General features: G+C 41.0%; 3 protein-coding genes across 6 annotated transcripts; 1 reads left to right on the top strand and 2 right to left on the bottom strand.

The window, feature by feature from the left end:
* The first annotated feature begins 2,798 nt into the window (after positions 1-2,798).
* LOC116843324 (transmembrane protein 214-A) lies at positions 2,799-10,946 on the top strand. 2 transcript variants are annotated; one of them, XM_032813680.1, is made up of 9 exons: positions 2,810-3,042; positions 3,515-3,720; positions 3,847-4,533; positions 4,692-4,902; positions 5,226-5,365; positions 8,729-8,855; positions 9,218-9,480; positions 10,056-10,207; positions 10,312-10,946. In XM_032813680.1, exons 1-9 carry the CDS (start codon positions 2,919-2,921, stop codon positions 10,436-10,438), a joined length of 2,037 nt encoding a protein of 678 aa, XP_032669571.1. In that variant the 5' UTR covers positions 2,810-2,918; the 3' UTR covers positions 10,439-10,946. The 2 variants fall into 2 exon arrangements, with proteins under 2 accessions (XP_032669580.1, XP_032669571.1); XM_032813689.1 differs by lacking the exons at positions 10,056-10,207; positions 10,312-10,946 and adding an exon at positions 9,846-10,001 and having other exon boundaries at positions 2,799-3,042; positions 9,218-9,538.
* Positions 10,312-15,331, bottom strand: LOC116843345 (putative deoxyribonuclease TATDN1). 3 transcript variants are annotated; one of them, XM_032813723.1, is made up of 5 exons: positions 15,122-15,331; positions 14,517-14,675; positions 13,715-14,108; positions 13,388-13,591; positions 10,312-13,014 (listed from the first exon to the last, which is right to left on the bottom strand). In XM_032813723.1, exons 1-5 carry the CDS (start codon positions 15,159-15,161, stop codon positions 12,909-12,911), a joined length of 903 nt encoding a protein of 300 aa, XP_032669614.1. In that variant the 5' UTR covers positions 15,162-15,331; the 3' UTR covers positions 10,312-12,908. The 3 variants fall into 3 exon arrangements, with proteins under 3 accessions (XP_032669614.1, XP_032669605.1, XP_032669620.1); XM_032813714.1 differs by having other exon boundaries at positions 14,517-14,696; positions 15,122-15,329; XM_032813729.1 differs by lacking the exon at positions 15,122-15,331 and adding an exon at positions 14,933-15,080 and having other exon boundaries at positions 14,517-14,696.
* Positions 15,332-15,815: 484 nt separating this feature from the next.
* Positions 15,816-18,139, bottom strand: LOC116843336 (dolichyl-diphosphooligosaccharide--protein glycosyltransferase subunit 1). Its single transcript, XM_032813702.1, has one exon. It carries the CDS (start codon positions 17,952-17,954, stop codon positions 16,128-16,130), a length of 1,827 nt encoding a protein of 608 aa, XP_032669593.1. The 5' UTR covers positions 17,955-18,139; the 3' UTR covers positions 15,816-16,127.
* Positions 18,140-19,912: the final 1,773 nt, after the last annotated feature.

Below are 19,912 nucleotides of genomic sequence, written 5' to 3'. Positions count from 1 at the left end.
CTCAATAACTTTGAAACGGCTGACCCAAAATGAATAAAATTATAGTGCTTTGAAAAGGTACTGAGAAAGACTATAAGAATATGCAATAAAAAATAGGGTGTTTTATTTAAAAAATTCGAGATGACTTTGACTTCACCTTAACGACGCCAGCCAGAGTCAAATTGATGAGACTATTGAATAGACTTTTTTAAATCCTACAACTTTTATTTGAAACATTTTTCTGTAAAACTTATATTTTTTTAGATTTTTCAGGGTTTCCATACTTTTTCCTCACCCTGTATGTGATGGTACTTATTAAAAAAAATAAAGTACTTTTACTTTTATAGATAGTTACAAAACAATGGCTTGGTTTACATTGTGCACTTGATACGCGTATTAAATAGTAACTTTCTATTAAATAATCGTAATATCGACGATATATATAAACAACGGTATATTAAGCTGGTATATTTACTTATCAAGAAAACGTATTGATTAAACGCGTCGCCGTTGATATGTATGTATGTATGTTGTATTGGTCGTGAAACAAGTCCATTGACCACACCAAGTAAACTCCAGATAATAAAAATTACCAAATAAACGCAACTCAGCTCTTGTACATTATATTCTTCGACCTAATCTTTGGAAAAAAAGAGATAATTCCTCAAAGGCATCAACATTTTCACTAAATACAACGTCGAAAATGTCGATTGGATCCAAAAACCCAAGCCTGCGTAGACCGATTCTCAACATATCCGTATATCTGAAATTGCGGACAGTTCAAAATCAGTGTAACAGCCGAACTCCACGTGTCGGTTGTTGTCGGTGCCAAGGAATTATTTGCTCGTTGAAGTCCGGGTTCGGGAAATAAGACGACGCGGATTGTAATAAATAAAAATAACAAAAAGATTTATTGAGCCTTTGTACAGAGTCGTCGCGTTTTAATGTACAGTCCTCCTGAGAGACGGCGCCAGTTACCGGGTCGCGGTTTTGGTGTGCCGCGAGAGTTAAGACGGTAGGCGGAGCGTATAGCGCGAAGGCTAGGCTCGCCTCGGATATTCGGCAGGCGGTCGCGTGTCGCGATTCGTGCGCGGCTCGCGTGGTCGATCGCGGGGACCGCGCGGTGTCGGCGGTATCGAGTCCGTGTCACAGCACGCTGTTTTCGCGTTCGCGGTGGAGACGCGCTCGCAGGCACGCCTGTTTCGCAGGTGACGAGATTGGGAGTGAGTAGTCGATGTATCGGCGTATTTACTCTCGATCTCGCCCGTCGAGAGGCTAAGAACAAGGGTCGAGAAAGCTCGACAGAGCGCAGCTAATGTACGGGATTTGGTCCTTGTTCGAAGCGTTGACGGGATGCAAGCAAAAGTCAATAAAGATCGATAGAGCGCAGCTAACGTACTGGCTTCGGTCCTTGCTCGCGAGGATGTGACACTAGGTAGGCTGAGGAGATAGAGACAAGTCGGTCGTAGGCCTTGCTCTCCGCTGTATAACGAGTTGTAAATCGAGTTCGAATCGGTCTGGTCTCGATTATTTCGGCGCCGCGGATTATATACTTGACGCCGCTTTGTCTTCGCTCGCTGTGCACATGATCGCGGCGTGTCCGCGGCGCGTGCTCTTGATCGATTGCTTTGTGTGATCGGTGTCGCTAGGTATCGTATGTCGCGCCTATTTTGTTTACGCGTATTGTCTGCGAATATTAGGCCTTGCGGCGTTTAGATTGGCGCAACGCCCCGGTGCACGGCCCGACTGGTGGTCGGTCCAAGTAAAAAATATCAGGTCCGAATGCGTTTGAACACGTCTTAATGTAACGGCAGTTAGGTTGAATAACTTGTGATAACTTGTGACATCTTGTGACAATGGATTTTTCCGCGCTTGTTCCGCGACTTTATTTCTCCTCATATTACATGGAGCATAATTTTCGCGGAAAAGCGGAACGGTTTGGTGACAAATAAACATCTGTATTCATTTTTTAAAATTGTATTAACTTAATTTACTGCAATTTTTATTAATATGTTTATCTTTTCAGCTTATCTGTTGAATACAAGCATTTTAATAAATACCGTTAAAAATTAATATTTTATGATTCCCCATACCGCTTTTCCGCTCAAAATATACCTCATGTAATATAAGGCAATCAAAACAAACGCGGAACGCTAGAAGGTTATTACGGAAAGCAGCATATTGATTGGCTGTCGCGTGGACTTCCGCCGCGCGGCAAGCATTAGAGTCCTTGCACATGCCAGACTACAGGCAATAGAATAGGCATTAGCCAATGGGAACAGGGAATAGAAATAATTAACCAATCCGAATTCCTATTCCCTGTTCCTATTGCCTGTTGCTTGTCATTCTGCAAGGGCCCTTACCGCGTCCTATATACAAAAGCCATCAGAGCCAGTCGAACATGATATTATGGCTTCTGCACATAGGACGCGGTAATGCTTGCCGCGCGGCGGAAGTCCGCGCGACAGCCAATCAGTATGTTGTTTTTCCGTAAGAGCTAGAAGGTTATTACGGAAAGCAGCATATTGATTGGCTGTCGCGTGAACTTCCGTCGCGCGACAAGCATTACTGCGTCCTGTGTGCAGGAGCCATTAGTCTCTTTTGTTTGAAGTATAAATAAGGAGTTTAAGGGGTTCTTAGACCTGTTATTTTTACATGTAATGTTACAAATCGTATTATATATCGAGAATTTAATCGACTCTAATTAAAAAGACAGAATCGAACAACGATTAATCGGTCATCTAGCGTGGATAGAAGCGCGTGGCATTCGTGCTTACACGCATGCGCTACCACGTACGACACTGTGGCTGGTATTTCGCCAACAAAACACATCGCGCATTCTCCAGCCTGCTCCAGTCAGCTACAGTGCCTTTCGCGGTTAGGCAGTGTTGTTGTTGTTATAGTCTGCAGTATTGTACGTCACTTTTGCGATCATTACGATGTCGTCTGGCGGTTGGGAATTAGTCGGCAAGAAGAAAGACCGAACGAACGGAAAGGTGAACAAACTCACGAAGGCCGAGAAAAAGAAATTCATCGAGAACGCGCCGAAAGTCGAGGACTTCTGTGAGTCTTTGTCGTCATAACCTGCCACTTGTCGCCTCTCGTAACATACCCTAATTTCGCTCCGATTGTCACGACCTTATCGATTCGATTACGAGACATTGTTGTAAAAATAGTATGATCAAAGCAACACCCGACCGGCTTGTCAATCGCGCGTGAAATCTTTAGAACGCGTAGGTCGCAATATGGTACTTGTATATGTAACTCTCAAGCAGTGTTCATTCTGCAATTACTGTTTTTCACTGCAAAACAGATTGCAGATTTTCATTGTAACAAAACTACTCACAATGAATGAAGAATTACAATGAATTGAGACATTTTACAGAATTGCACTGCATAGATATGTCATGCAGTGCATGTCATATTAACATAAAGCTCTTGCAATTTTAACAAGATTTATGTCTATACAAATAAATCTTACTTTATGCTTTCTTAACAAAAAAAACTATCTGACTTAATTTATTTGTGATTTCAGTGCCATTGAGTCAAGTAAAAACCCTTTACGATAATCTGGATGGAAACAAGGAGACTAAGAAATCTCCTAAGGCAAAAGAACATAAAATGAAAGAGAATGAAGAAAAGAAAAAGCAGCAACAGCAGAAACAGCAACAACAAGCTGAGAAAAAGAAACAGGAGCCAAAGGAGAAACCTCCAAAAAATATAAAAGATGCATTGAATGCGGTAAGGCTTGCTCTCTAAATTTAGGATAAAATTTTATTTAGATTATAATAACAATTCTCATAGAAATAAATGCATATCAATCTATGTGCTTTCTTTTATTAATGAATTGTTTATAAATATCTGCAGATTGATATAAAAGAGCTCAATAATGTGCTGGCTACTGCACAGGCCAGATATCCTGAAGCCCCATTAATCTGGCTGAAGGATCTCGCAGCATTCCTCAATGTTAAAATTCCCATCGACAAAGAGGACGCAATTTTCTCAGGAAAGCCCAAGGATTATCCGTTGAGTTTAGTTCCTAAGACAATCTCTTCTACATTAGAACGCGTGGTAGAAATGGCGGGCCAGCAGTCCGTCCAACATTTCTATGAGATTACTCTCACCTCGATGGCTACCGATATGGTAAAGGGAATCCCCGTGGTTGGTCACAAGATATTTTTGCAGCTGCTGGCGCACCTAAATCCCGAGATGACCGCCGCAAACATTCCCAAGCTGATCACAATAAGGAGTTCCTACGAGAACAGGAAGAACGTCGGCCTGTCCTTGCTGTGGGCCTGGTCTCAGGCTGGCAGGAAAAATCTGGCGGTCGGCCTGAAGATCTGGCACGAGCTAATGTCGCCCATGCTGGACATGAAGGGCTACTCCAACTATGTTGTGCAGATCTTGAACGATCTCGTCTTCGGCCACGATAACGTTCGTGACCTCAATCTGGACCTTTATCTGGACATCATTACGGAGACTTACTCCAACAAGTTCAGCAATCAACCCGCGAATCTGGCGGTAGAGATCAGCGCGAGTATCGATAAGCTGAGAGTAAGTAGTAACGGTAGGCGCGAAACGCTGAATACGCCTCGACTGTCGCATTGCGCGCGCAATCGTCTCGGCCGCGAGAGCGACGCTCAAGGCGTGTTCAGGTCCGACTCGTCTCGGCAGCTGGACGAGAATGCGGTAAAACTTCGTGTCTTTTACAGTCGATAGTATTTAAGAACAAGGACATAAATTACACGAAATTGTTCGAAGTGTTGCTCGGAAGAGTGACGCCGAAGTCGCATGCGGACTACAGGTGTGAGATAATCAAGGCACTCGCGGATTGTCTCGTCACGGAACCTCGTTGCTTCGCCATCTGGGGTTCCGTCTACACCTCGTACTTGTACCAATCCAGACTTCTCTTGCAGTACATCGGTGAGTGTCCACGCTGTCTGTGTGTACAGAGTTGCAAAACGGTTTAAACACAATGAAGTTGCGAGTTCACCAAACTACCAGAATTTAGAGACACTACGGATATACTTGCGCAATTATAATTAAAAACACTAAATGATAAGTAATATAATAATACTAATAATAATTAATAATATAACTACTGGACAAGACCGTGTATCTCACAGTAATGATTCTCAATATTGGTAGTTTGGTGAACTCTCAACTTTATCGTGTCTAAACCGCTTTACAACCTACTGCACGCTCAAGCTGAATCATACGTGTTTCACGCAGAATCGCTTTTGTAGATGCGAATTTGCCTAGTTTGCAACCGCAGTTCAAAGGCAAGCACTTCAAGGAAACTCTCGCGATTTTCCAAAACAGTAACGAGAAATGGAAGAAAGTCAAAGACGAAAGTCTCGCGAATACATGCAAGATCACATCTCAGGTGAGTGCTTCCTCGCGCATTGAAACGCGGTTTCAATAAATTCACAAAATAGAAAGCAACTACAGCACCAAGTGGCGCGTCATTATCTAACTCTAATTAACTTATCACTCGGCGACGTCATATACATCTTATCTCCAATCGTAATCTACATTGTTTCGCAAGTTCACTGCGGTATAAACTGCAGTTTGTCCTATCTGGGCTGCTATTCCGTTACCGTGATTCCGACAGTTGTCGGATCGGTAGGCGTCGTTGCACAGTTTTTCCACGGTATAAAAAAGCTGCGCAACGACGCCTACCGATTCGACAACTGTCGGTACGCGGGAACGGAATAGTACTCCTGATAGGCTTATTTTCCGCAGCGAAAAAACAACTGACGACAACTTGATCAATAGTCGCGCGGCATGCTGCTCGTTATTCGGGGAGAAATTTTCTTGCCCGTTATCGTCCGGCAAGTGCAAATTTATTTATCCGTTTATCAGCGGCTGGACAGTCACGCATTCTTTCGCGGTTACAACTCGACAACTTTCAGCGGATAAATGTATTCTCCGTTTTCCGCTACGGCGCAAAATACAAAAGAAAGTTACAAGCGCATATTACTCGGCGCAAAAGTCGTGCCTACACCGTAGAAATTGCAGGTGCGACGAACGAAGATTGCTGGTCCTTATTAAATCCAGTTACGCCATAAACTTAGAATTCTCCGCGAAGCTATCCCCGGAGAAAGAGAGATCGTTCATGCATAAATCCGTTCGCGTGTCATGTTTAATATAATTAGCTCGCGTGCTTGGTGTACTTAGTGCAACAACTTTGCGTGTATGGCGAGCGATAGCCGAGCGAACACGCTTTGATGACGAGCGCCCGGAGAAAATTCATCCACCTCGGCAGACAGACAGATAGACAATGTTACAAGCAATTAAAATTAGAAAGCATGTCCCTCGTTGAATTCTTCGATCTTGAAAGATCGCAAAACTCATGCTCGTCATCCGGCAAATGTTGCTGTAACTTTTCGCATGTAATCTCAACGTGCCATCGTACTGACGTAGGCTTGATTACGTGAATCTGAATCTGATTTCTTCGGTGTGAGAATTTCAGATAGAGAAGCAGATCTTGGAGTGCGATCGCATTGGAATTTGACCAGGATAAATTCCAAACGTGAAGCGACTCGAGCGCAGCTTGAAAAAGCCGCGCGCCAGTTCCGTTATCGGCGCTCGGCAAGACTATTAATAGGTCTTTTTTGCTGCACTCCCTGTATTGGTTTGCACTAATTTTCTTCTCCTTGGCGTATTGCAACTCACTACAGGCCTGTTCTTTTTCGATGAACTTTTTGAACTGGTGTACAGAAGTCGCAAAACGGTCTGGACACAATGAATTTCATAGCGCAGCTAATGATCTAATCAAAGAACGAATGATTCAAAAATAAATTCTCTCATTAAACTACACTCTGAAGTTCATTGTATCTAAATCGTTTCGCGACTCACTATACACTGCTGCAACAAGCTAGAATGAGACTATACTTTGGTTCATTCTAAAGGGGCTCGTTTATAATACGCGAAGTGAACTTGGCGTAAGTTGGAGTAAGAAATAAAACAAACTCGCTTACACGATAAGGCTGTTTCTTTTATTTAAAATGAATACTTCCGAGTTAGACCGATATAAATTATTTGTATTTCTTATTCCAACTTATGCGCTACATATATTGTAGACGAGCCTTAATTTATTGCGCCTTGTATACCGGTGTTCAGAAAGTTCTCCAAAAAATAACAGATCTTTTGTTTCGCTCCAAGTTATTACACTTTTAAGATCTGTTTTTTTACGCAAGAGCGCGGAGAGATGGAGATTTCTTCAATAAGGAACGCGTCATAGCCGTATAACGATGCATCGTCGATTAGATACGCAATTATGCTCGTTGCGATCCTCGTCGCTACTGACGATGCGCGCGCCCAGTACGCAGTACGCCGTTGTCCCTGAACGGTACAAGTGTCGCGGTCAACAACAGAAACGATCACGTGATCCCGAGATATCCTTAATCCTGTTGCGAATTCAGTTTTTCTAAGCTCGCCATTGCATAATCACGTGTCCCGGACGTCCTTAGTCCTGCTTATAAATCCAGTTTTCCTAAACTCATCATTGATTCGATCAAGACATATATCGATATTGCCGCGGAATACCCCCGAAATATTCGCGTCGTATATATTAATAAGGCGCATCACGTTCCATTTGGCGTCTTTGCGAGAAATAATCGAGAGATCGCGTGTTACAAATCCCAGTTTCATTCAAATCAGTGCAATCGATCTGAAATTAATTTGATATAACGAACTACAGGCGTACGACCAACGGGATCGTCGAGAAGGTAACTTTCTTTTTTATCCCCGCAAATTCGCACCTTGTACACGCACGCAAGTCTCTCCCTCGTTCTTTCTTTCCTTCGTGAGGAAGAAAAAGCGAAGAAGTTTCGCACTTTCGAGAAGCGCGAGAGCGAATTCTTCGGTTAGTCGGCGACTGGCTAACGGTCAGTGCTGTCATTAAACAGCTGCCGTGAGGTGCAGCTCGGGCGATTCCGTTGCTTTTCGGCTGGGGGCAGGGGCAGCTCACCGAGTCACAGCGGCGGGCTCGATTCGAACGACGTGCACGCACGTACGCAGCGGCGCGCTCGGCAGGTTAGGTCGCTCATTTCGGGAACGAAGCTGGAGCGGCTGGACTATTGATCCATGCTCATCGCCCCCCTCACGACGCCCAGCCGAGAGTAGCGACGACATTGACACCGTTCGTTGATTCGTCCGTGTGTACGCTTTTCTTTTTTTTTTCAACCATCGACACGGAGATCGACGAAACCCGATAACGCGCGTGTCACGTCTCCGGTTTTCCGCAGGTAAGATCGAGTTCCGCGCGCGCGTCCCCCGTCCTCGGCAGGATCAGCGTAACCTGATCCACGCTGTGATCGTCTATACGAGCGAATGATTCTGCGTAATTGATTCTTCGTGAATTATTCGCCACGCGAACGGTGACGTTCCTTCGAGTGCATCATGGGGGCAATGAGTTGTCGGTGTTGTGTCAGACGATCTAGACCGCCGAGAATGTCCGTTATCTACAATCACTGATAATAATTAATCATCACGCACACGGAATCTGCGCCGAAGTTTTTCCGAGTGCTAGCTACGCAACTATTTCTCTTGTTGTTTTGCTTCGAGTCAGTCCACTCGTCGCGTATGTTTCCGTTTTATATTATTTTGCATTATAAATAATTTAGAAGCAGTGTCTTATGTGGAAGGAAAAACCAGTGCAAGAAATACAAAGAAATCTGATTCAAGCCTAATTATCTATTATGATTGTTATTATTTTTATGTTTATTCTCTGTTTTCTCTTCAGGCACTATTAAAGAAGATGACTTCTTCCACACGCCGTGGTTTTCCCTGGGGAGTAGGCAGTCTGTTTCTCTTGCTAATTATTGGTGCTATTGTAGCATATGACACTCAAAAGCATGGTTCCTTCGAGGGTAAGAATCTCTTATGTACGATACCAATTCATTATTTGTCTTTCATATCATGCTTGAGTTCATTGTCATCTTTGAATTCTATCAATTGTGATATCAGTTGTCTGATTATCATTGTCTAAACAACACTATATTAAATCATTGTTCAGGAAGAGTCACAATTTCACTAACATACATTGCAATGCTCACAACATATGATCTGTTGAATGGTCATGGTTGACTAGTGGAAATATCCATTGTTATCACAAAATCTTGTCTCTGCACTGCTCTCATTGCTCTACTTCTCCTCATTGACTTTTAAACTGTGTGGAAGAAATATGAGACGACTTTCCGATTTGACTACATTAGCACTTATGTATTTGTAGCATCCCAAATTGGAATATTCGTGAAAACTAGCGGGATCTCCAAGTATTGTGAAAAGGCGTGGACTACTATAAAGTTGTATTCATCTGCAGGACACCAAACAATTAAAAATAGCTCAGAATATTACAAAGCCGCAGTTGATCTGTGTGTGCCATATGTCAAATTAGCTGGCGATGTCTATGTCATAGTAAAGAATGTTTCAATTAAAGTATACAACAACGCCTTAGTATACGTCGAGCAGAAGACACCTGTAGTCCTGGACACAGTGAGTTGTAATGAAAATCGCGAGTACTCTACAATAGTGTTGTCAGCATATAACCTGGGTACCTAAACATTCACACGTATTATCCAAGCAACCAGATAGTAAATAGTTACGAGTATGAAATGCATTTGCTCATTATTTTTGTTAAATCAATAAGCTGGAAGTGTCAAATTATTTCATATATTCATTAAATTAACTTCAACTATAAGTTATTTGTGTAGAAGGCATACAAATGCAAAATAAAGCTGCCTTCTTGGTCGAAATGAACGTGAAATTTTTAAATTAATATATTGATATAATATAGAGCAATATATATATATATGTGATGGTAGTTATTAAAAAAAAATAAAGTACTTTTATTTTTATAGGTAGTTACAAAACAATGCATTTATTAATTCTTTGTTATCATGAGAAAAATTAATAACCAGATGTTATCTGAATTTAACTATATGCCCGAATATGCGGATATTTGAGTAATATCCGAAAAATGTGTGTACCCGGATGGTTGAAATGAACAGCATTACTTTACAAGCGCAACAATTAAGACATCTCATAACGATCTTCTTTTTCTTGTGCAGGTTGAACACTATCTCCCAGGAATTGTTGATCAAATTCAATCCCGAAGTCTCCAAGCATTAGAGTTTGTGAAAGCTTCTTTAGCTCTGGTTGGAGAGAAAGTCATTGAACATTCCAGTGCAACGATAGAATGGTTGGGAAAAAACGTTTTTGTGTAAGTATTTTTGAATCATGTTCTCGTGTCTATTAACACGTGGCTATTAACTTTCCTCTTTATTTCACGAATGTCGTGGCTATTAACTTTCCTCTTTATTTCAGAGGCAAACTTAGCCCAGAGAATCTCGGAAATTGCGCCGTATGGACGATACGCACAACACTATCATACGCGAGTGAAACGTACGACTGGGTGTACGAAAAAGTGCAAACTCTTTCCAAAATGTCATGAATAATAAATCCAGCGGTTTGTTCTACATTACAACGCAATTCATTGCGTCGGTAACGAGACAGAAACCTGCCTCCCCTTCATACATCAGCATTTATTATTTATGACAGAAGTTGAAGAGTTGTATTAATACTTTTGAACATCAGGAATGCGTCGGCCATTTTACCTGTGATATTTCTAAAAAAGAAAGAGAAGAAAAAGTATCTATATTGCCTTTTGGTCTTTGGTCCTGACATGAAAAATTTTGTGAGCTTATGATAAATACGAATAATCGTAGACATTCTCTTTTATTAAGATACTTGTGACTTGGAAATCATTATTCAAGTAATCTAGATAACACGTGTTAGTCTCTGTGCGTATGGTAGACTTTAATATATTTTGTATTTTCATTTATAATTTTGAAAATATTGATTGATTACTTCAATTACTGAGTTATTAAATAAAAGTACAATTTTTCGTAGCAAAGCTTTTCTTGTAGATATAATAAAAAAGGAACGACCGAAGGTGTAAAGACTCTTTATAGCAATTAATTAATGAAATATTTTAACATCTGGTGCGATGGGTTATAGCAATAACAGTAACAACAGTGATATATTTGTAGGAATAGCAGAATAATATTAATAAATATCTTATAAATAGTAATAATAATATAATGAGATGACAGTAGTAATAATGGTGACAAGATGAAATAGATGAACATGATTATAACAATATATTAAAGTTTTATATGGGAAGAGATCCGTGGATAGTGACAGAAGCCACCTCCATAAAGCTACATCTGTAAAAATTAGTGTCATCTGTTTTTTCTGTGGCAGAGCGAGTAGCGGTCTTTGCCATTAGGCCTGTTCTTTTTTGAAGAACTTTTTGAACTAGTACAATAAGTTAAAAAAAGACGTTGCTTCACTCTAACTTATTGCATTAGTGTGCACAAGTTCAGGAAGTTTCCCGAAAAAAAGAACAGGCTTATTATTTGCGTTCAGTGAACAAAACGGTTGTCAAGTGTTGAGTAAAAATCTAATTGGTGTGTACTCTTTGGCCCATGTTCTTAATTCATTTTTATATCTAAAAGCGTTCCTAAAAGTTGCTTATGACCAATCAGAAGGCTTACAAGACTTTTTAGGTCTAGTTCCACACTTGCTTTAACCAGAGTTCAACTTGTTAAAAATTTGTCCAAATAAATTTGTATAGTCGTATTATCTATACACACAAGGAAATTGTCTAATGTAAAACATATTTAATATAAGAGATATCCTTTTACTATATACGAATCACGATTCTTTGTGCATATAAATAATATGACAATTCAAGTTTGTCTGGATAGGTCTTTGAGTTAAATTTCGGTTAAATTTTGAAAGTGGATTTTAAAGGCGCTTTTAGCGATAAAAGAGAGTTCGGAATATGGGTTTTTAAATCCATTAATTACATTCATTTTTTATAAATGTTGTGTTCGCTGAACGCAGCCTTTCTATATACGGTCACAGTTTTCATCCCTGATTACTCCCACGGATGTGTTATTAACGTCAGCTTCTGGTGTCTACTTGCATTTCTGTAACTACGTTTACGCGGCAATTTGAAACCAGTTTAGTAACATCAGTATACATTTGCATAAAGAACTTAAAACAGATTCGATAACCCCTGATGTCAAAATTATCGATGTTATATATGGTCTAAACAATTGTCTTGTAAATATACTGTAAGACATGTGCATCCTGTTTCAAAACGATTTGAACACTTTTCCAATGCAGTTCAGCACGCAGTTAATGGTCCAATAAGAGAACTTTTCTCTGAGCATTAGTCAAAGATTTATTCTCTCATAGACCATTGGCTAAGTTCTCTCATTGGACCATTGAGTAGGTAACATGTGGACTCTCTCTCTCTCTCCCCCTCCTCCCTTTCTCTCTCTCTCTCGCTCCCTTCTTCCCTCCCCCTCTCTCTCTCTCTACAGGTTTTCAGCACTAGAGGTGTGAATATCAAAACACAACCAAAGTACAATGGCTGTGTTCAGCAGAGAAAGCTGCTTTGCAACTGTTGTAAAATTCATGAATCTGATTGGGGTATACTCCTAATTTTGGTTGGATCCAAGAGCATATACCAATCAGATTTACGAATTTTATAATAATTGCAAAGCAACTTCCTCCACGCAGCCAGTATAACTATAGTTACAACGTCGAGAGTTAGGACCAGCGTACGTACATAGCAGTAGCACCTACTCTATCTTAGAACTTTGCGTTACGCGATAGAAAAGCTAGTCCTGCGGGAACGTATAAAGAAAAACGTAAAAGCGCTTTGTATGTTACTATAAGAGTCGCTTGTGTGTCGCGTACAACGCAAAGTTCTCTTAAGATAACGTAAGATATCTACGGCAATGCACGTGCGTTAATTCTTACAACGTAGTTAAGTCATATGACTATGGTGTCCGTTACTAAGTCGGTTTTAGCCTGTCGTGTAAATGTAATTTGTGTTTTGTTTGCACCTATAGTTCGTACGGGAAAAAAAGTTTCATCGTATTCTTGTAAATTTGGTTACACAGGTATTCTTCTTCTTCGTCCCTGATTCGTGCCAAGACTTCCAAAATTTGACTGTAATAATCATAGGAACTCGTTAGTGTTTGAAAAATATGTAGATATAATTTTAAAATGTAATTAATATCTCTGTGTGTATGTTTGTGTAAAAATTATAAACATGTGATGAAAATGTCGTACTATAGTTAAGGAGAAAAATGTTATTGCTAGATTGTTTTAAAGTAATGTATAGCAGAGCTCGGTACGTGTCGCACATTTCGATTGATTTTCAATTTGTTCCATCTAGCACTATTCCCCTTGTCTTATTGCCCCGTGTGCAACCAATGAGTCACTCGAAAATCATGAGCATATAAGTTGTAAAACATAACGATAGGCAGAATAAATCGACAAGTCGGACATGTCTCGAACTCTGATAAGACTACGTGCTTACACTATCGTGCATGGCTCGTTTCGCCCTTTAACCATCCGATCGGCCTGCCATCTCTCTCTTTTCACAGACGGAAAATGCGTTATAACATCTTTTGCAGACACGTGTGACTGCCGGATCTCGCACCACGGACAATCAGTTTCTATCATGAGCCTATCCGAAGGAATGGTGGTAACCGCGAAGAGGTTCTCCTCCGTCTTCAAAGAACTAAAACGATAAGCAAAATTTGTTATCGACTTTCTTTGTCTTCAGAATTCTTTTCTGTTCCTGTGCTTTTTCTGTTATAGTGTTTTCTATAATAATAGTGCCTGCAAGTTAGGGTGATCATACCATCCGTTAACACCGATGTACAAGCCTAACTGTAGTATGGAATTCGCGTCCTCTGGATTGCCATCGAAGGAATGCACAACACCTGCCGTCAGCTTATCCTTATGTTTCCGCAAAATTCGCACAAAGTCGTCGCTGGCGTTGCGACAGTGCAGGAACATCGGTAACTTTAGAGTGGAACACAAGGACAACTGCATCTCAAAGTACTTCTTCTGGATGTCCTTAGGACAGAATTGCAGTCTGTCGTAATCTAGACCTATTTCGCCGATCGCGACGATTTTGTCCTTGTTGTTTAGCGCCAAATCCGACAGCGACTTGAGATACTCCTCTGGATCACCGCATTCCTCCAGCTCCTGGCAACGAGTTGGGTGACAACCGATTGTTGAATATAATCTTTCTGGAAATTTGTGAAGAACAATTAATTTGTTGAGCAGAAAAGAAAGTGTAGGGAAGATTGCAAAATTTACATGTATGAAGTTAGTGTAAAAACAGAGCTATGTCGGTGCAAAAGATTTTTGTCATCTTTCTATTTTCATAGAAATTTGAGACGTTAAAAAGAAAATAAGAAGTCTTTATTAGATTTCTAAAAAATAGAGTCAATGCTGTTTATTTTATTCACAAAAATAATCAATTTTTCAAAACTGGATAATTTTCTTTATTTTATTTGACAGACACATCTTTTGCACTAACCTGATACTTTATATTGCGTTTATTGAAAAATTTTTATATTGTTTTGTATTAATAGTAAATAAGTAAATTAAGATATAATCTCTCACATATTTCAGGATACATTTTTAGGACTTGCCATCAGTTCTCGCTATCTCAAGAGCCTTCTTGCTATCTTCCATATTGCCAGCTGTAATAATAATTTTTGAGACATTGTTGTTCCAACTCCGCTCTAACACTTTATCCAAATCTGGTTGGTGTTTTTGTAACCCATGGTAGATTCCTTGGTACACAGGATCTGTTAAATTAGCACCAATGTCTGTAACAATTGGAACAAAAGACCTGTACCCAACAAGACTATCTCAGACAAATTACACAGATTATTCTATATACTTCCAATATCACATAACCACAACATATCATTAGAACATCGTTGAACTACAGCAAGGACTAATTTTGTTTAAAAATTTAGTGTCATAAAATACTTGAAATGTACTATTGGAGCAACAAGCTGCTAATTATAAAATTCTGAAAAAAAACGTGCATGCTCATTACAACAATCATCAGCGGGAAGAATTTAATATATTCTCTTTTTGTTCCAGGATATATAAGAACGCAAAATCTGCAGAACTCTTCTCTTTCTATCGATCAGAAGCGATTTTGTCATGCTCGCATAACCTCTCACGCACGCAAGTTTACGCCATCGTCAGCGCAGATACGTAGATAGTATATGTTCGAGTTTACCTATGAATTTCCGTAAATTAGTCATTCTAGCTCCGAGCATGAGACACTCCTATACAAATTGTTTCGGAGAAGCACTAACCCGAGAAAGAAAACTAAAAGGAGCGAGAGGGAAAGTAGTTGGCAAGTGTCCCTCGTTTGACCGGCACGACGGATTGACACATGGATAAGGCGGGTACTTGAGAACTACTGACGTCGCGTTTTCATGCGCAGAAGTAATCGCTTCAAACTGATCTTTGGTGTCGTATATATCATCGATCCATTTTCCGTGTCTGGATTCTTTCGTGCGATAAAATGAAAGAAATTTTATCTGCTCTCTAAGAAAGGCACCACATAGTCTGCTCTGATTTTATAATTCAGGAAAAGAGGAAATTTTTTCTTTATTTCAATTATAATTACAATTTTTTTTCATTGTTATGACTTTTTGTGTGTGTGAAACTATAATTTTGTAATTATAATATTATGTAAATACACAAGAGTATAATGTATACATATATTTTTATGTGAATGCTATTATGCTACATATGTGATAACTTGCAATCTTTTTCTTAAATTCCAAATTCAATAATCAATGCACACACATAGTTGAGCTTACAACTTTTGCTACTGATAACTTGGATTTTTTTCAAATGAAACCTTAGAATGCAAGATTGTTCTAATGTTCTAATGTTTGCCACAAAATGATATACATTGCACAATCTTTTTAACAAACACTTTATTCAAAACACCTACTGTAGCAAACAAGAGAGAAAACCATATTTTTCTTCCCTACATATATTTGTTATAAATCTTAACTTATGATATATAGTTTTTCTCATAGTGCAAAATGCATTAAATGCATGGAATCCTTCGTTGGCTCATTTGCATGAAATGTATTAACACTGTCGCGTGACATGAGAATGCCGGGGACGTTGCTGCATCACAAATGCATCGTCCTCGTCTCTTCTGCTCTTCTCTTGCTCTTCTCTGTATCGTTAAGTCTTTGTCGACTCGCGAAAGAATGATCGCATTATCGCAACGACCTGATGATCGCATTGGTCTTTTCAGCGTATTCATCCTTCTTCTTCATGATCGCTGATTCGGCCTCGACGAACTGCTGCCGGCCAATCTTGCCCGGCACCAGCTTATCCACGTACAAAGCCTGCTGCTGATTATAGATCTCCTTCAATGACCGGTCGACTTTTTGCAGCTCCTGCAAGCGCTCGTAAACATCGTTGGACTCGCCCTTCAGTTTCTGCGCAATTTCATTGACCGCGCCGGTGGCAGCCTTGTACTCCTGATTGATGCCCTTCACCACGGCGAGAAATGCGTTGACGTCCTTGTTGGTCTTCAAACTCGCCAACTGGTCTTCCAGATTGTTATACGAACTGATCCGGCGATCCTGCGCGACCATGAGCTTCTCGAATTGGCCGGCAATGCGCAACCTGCTCTCCGACGCCTCGTCCTTGTCGATGGAGAAGTCCCACCTGACGTACGTAATCACCATGAGGAACGACAGATATAACGCTATAGCAACCAAGAGCGGCTCCTGCAGCATTAGCAGACGCGGGAACGTGTACTTCAAGCGGAAGTTTTGGATGTGATTTTCTACGAGATTCTTCTTGGTCACCGATACCACGGGTCGACCGGTCACGTCCAAGTATGTGTAGTGCAAGGAGTCCCGGAGGCGAGTGGCCGGGTACGGCAGCTCCAGCTGTATATTGCGCGCGCCCTCCGGCAAAATGATCTTCAGCACCATCTCGTCCACGACCATGTCGTCGAAGACGTGATCCAGCAGCCTCATCTCCAGGGTATACTGATCGCCCGCGTGAAACAGATACTCATAGCTGGGCACGTTGTAGCCGATGGTGTAGCGAGTCTTCCAGCCGCCGAACAACGGGAATCTCGGTCTCAGGTTCAGCTCCACTGAGTCCTTCTTCACGCGAGTGTGCGACGTCGAGATGTTGCCGATCTCGTCCCGGTAGTAGATGTCCGACGCGGCCGCCGGCAAGATGGTGTCGAAGCTCTGGATGCTGGCTTGCCCCGACTTAGACTCGCGTGCATAGTCGTAGCGAGAGAAGGGACCCTTCAGGAGAGCTCCGGTGTGCAGGAGGTCGACGTGTTCTTCCACGGCGATATTGCCCCAGTGAGAGATCTCAATGGTTCTCTCGAGCCTAGTAACAGTGAGAAATTTGTTGTTGTTTTCAAAGTGCACCACTAGTTCCGTGTGAGCGTACGGCGGTTGCTTCTCGAATGGACCGTAGACTATCGCTGAGCCAGTCTGTGACACTGGCTTAACCTTGGTGTAGCTCTCGATGTTGCGCGATGGCAGGCCTACGTAGGTGGTCTGCTTGGTTACCGCATACGGCAGGTAGGCGTACACGTTGCCTGTGTACTTAACTAATTGCTTCTCCTGCTGAGAGATACTCTTGGGGTGAGGCACAAGCTCGTGCGTGAGAACAGTCTCTATCTCGATAGTGAGTGTGCGCCGTGGCGCTAAGTGGTTGGCCAGATCGACGGAGAAGAAGACTTTGTCGCGATGCGCCTCCACCTTGGTCTCCGCGACCTTCAGCTCCAGCTTACCGGGCTCGATGTGAGCCGCTATGTAGCTCAGAGACTTTCTCTGCACGCCGTCCAAGCAGAAAAGGAAATTCGACGTGCTACGATCTTTGCTGCCGTTGTCCAGCACCACGCGGGTCGTGATTTTCGTCAGCTGGGACTGCAGGTCAATGTGCCGCTCGACATTCCTCACCATCAAATCCGGGTCTACGAGGTTAGAGTCGACGGCGGTGTGTACGTGCGAGCACACGCTCAGCACAAGAATGCATATCAGCGCGCTCACACGCAACCGGGACATCTCTGGTAGTTGACTCCTTCACGCGCTGCTGGTCGGAATATTTGACAGCGATGACACGTGGGTCTTTCTTACTGCCGGTCCTGTAAGGTACGTTAACAATGGTTATCTACGGTAAAAAGAGATCTTGAGTATGGCGCTCGTGGCCGTATCGATATACAGACGTGGCCGGCAACATGGTGCTTATCGCATCGCCGTATTTGCATTCGCATGTGAACGGACTAAGGATCGTCTACAATGCGGTCGCAGTTACATTTTAAAATTGTAGCATTAGCCTATGAATCGATCATGTATCTATTTTCTTTGCGTATACTCGTGAAAAATTAAAAGTTTTATTGACGAATTCAATAAAATTTTTCATCCACAAGTTCCAATCTACTACAAAAATAATCAACTGTAGTTGGTCAATATCTTACGGCTTAAAGATTAAAGCAAAGTTGTGGACAAGGAGTAAAGGGGCGTTTACATTGGAAGTAAAAAGTAGGAAGTCCTTCAATATTTGGCTAGAGGCGCTGCCACGGTTAAAACCCCAACGTCATTACTAAGAAGTAGGAAGTAAGAATAGGAAAAGACCAATCAGGCCCGATCTACAATAGATGGAATAAGGAGTAGGAGTAGGAGTAAAGCTAACCACACACATTTTTCGTAACAGTAACCGTAAGGGCTATCGCACACAAATTGACATAACTGCATATGCATAGCATAAAATCGTATGGACCAATGAGCATCGAATATTAAACATCGAACACCAATATGGCGACTTAATACTCAATGCTCATTGGTACATACGGTCTTATGCTATGCATATGCAGTTATGTCAATTTGTGTGCCATAGCTCTAAAGCGTCTTCTACAATGGCAGTAGGAGTAGTAGTAAGAAATAAGCAGTAAGCAAATTGACCAATTCCATTCTCACGTTTCAAAAATAATCGATTGTGATTGGTCTATTTACTTACTGCTTATTTCTTACTACTACTCCTACTGCCATTGTAGAAGACGCTTAAGACGTAACGTAAGAATTGATCGAGTATTTATAAAAATGGCGACCTTATAATTCGACGATTCTCAACATGATTGGTCAATTCTTACGTTACGTCTTACGGTTACTGTTACGGAAAGTGTGTATGGCCAGCTTTAGGAATAAGCAAATTGACCAATTTCACGTTTCAAAAATAATCGATTGTGATTGGTTTGTTTACTTACTGCTTATTTCTTACTCCTACTCCTTACTCCATCTATTGTAGATCGGGTTTCATAGGCCGGTATTCATAGTTCGATCTTATATTTAAGATCATCTTAAGACTGTCTTAAGATGTCATGAACCAATCACAGAGCCGTATTTGCATCTTAAGACATTACTTAAGATGGTCTTGAAATAAGATTCGACTATGAATACCGGCCATAGTTGATTATTCTTCTCACATTCAACTGTGGTTAGTCAATTTCTTACTCTTACTTCCTAATTCTTACTACTTACCTCCAATGTAGACGTCCTTTAAAGGCCAAATCACACTACCGTTTGCCGATTGATGATTGACGATTGAAAATTGGAACTTGATCAATTGGAACAAAGCAAGCCAAGATTGTTCTTTGTAAGAAATTGACCAACCACAGTCGAATGTGAGAAGAATAATTAACTATGATTGGTCAATTTCTTATTCTTACTTCCTACTTCTTACTGTTTACTTCCAATGTAGACGTTCCTTAAGACGTACGCATTGCATACGCAATTTCCCTTCCATATATATATATGTATATATATATATATATATATATATATATATATATATACAGGGTGTTCAAAAAGTCCCGGACCGGTGAAATATCTCGAAAACTAAGCATTTTAGAAAAAAATGTTTCAGATAAAAGTTGTGGCGTTTAAAAAGATGTATTTACTGATCACATCAGTTTGACCTTGGGTTGCGTAGCGAAGGTCAGGTCAAGGTCACATTAATTTTTTTA

This window comes from Odontomachus brunneus, unplaced genomic scaffold, assembly GCF_010583005.1.
Source record: "Odontomachus brunneus isolate Ranch 3 - 2012 unplaced genomic scaffold, Obru_v1 Obru_scaffold_003, whole genome shotgun sequence".
Lineage (NCBI taxonomy): Eukaryota > Metazoa > Arthropoda > Insecta > Hymenoptera > Formicidae > Odontomachus > Odontomachus brunneus.
The sequence above is the reverse complement of the archived record's forward strand: the minus strand, read 5'-3'. Positions and strand labels throughout refer to the sequence as shown.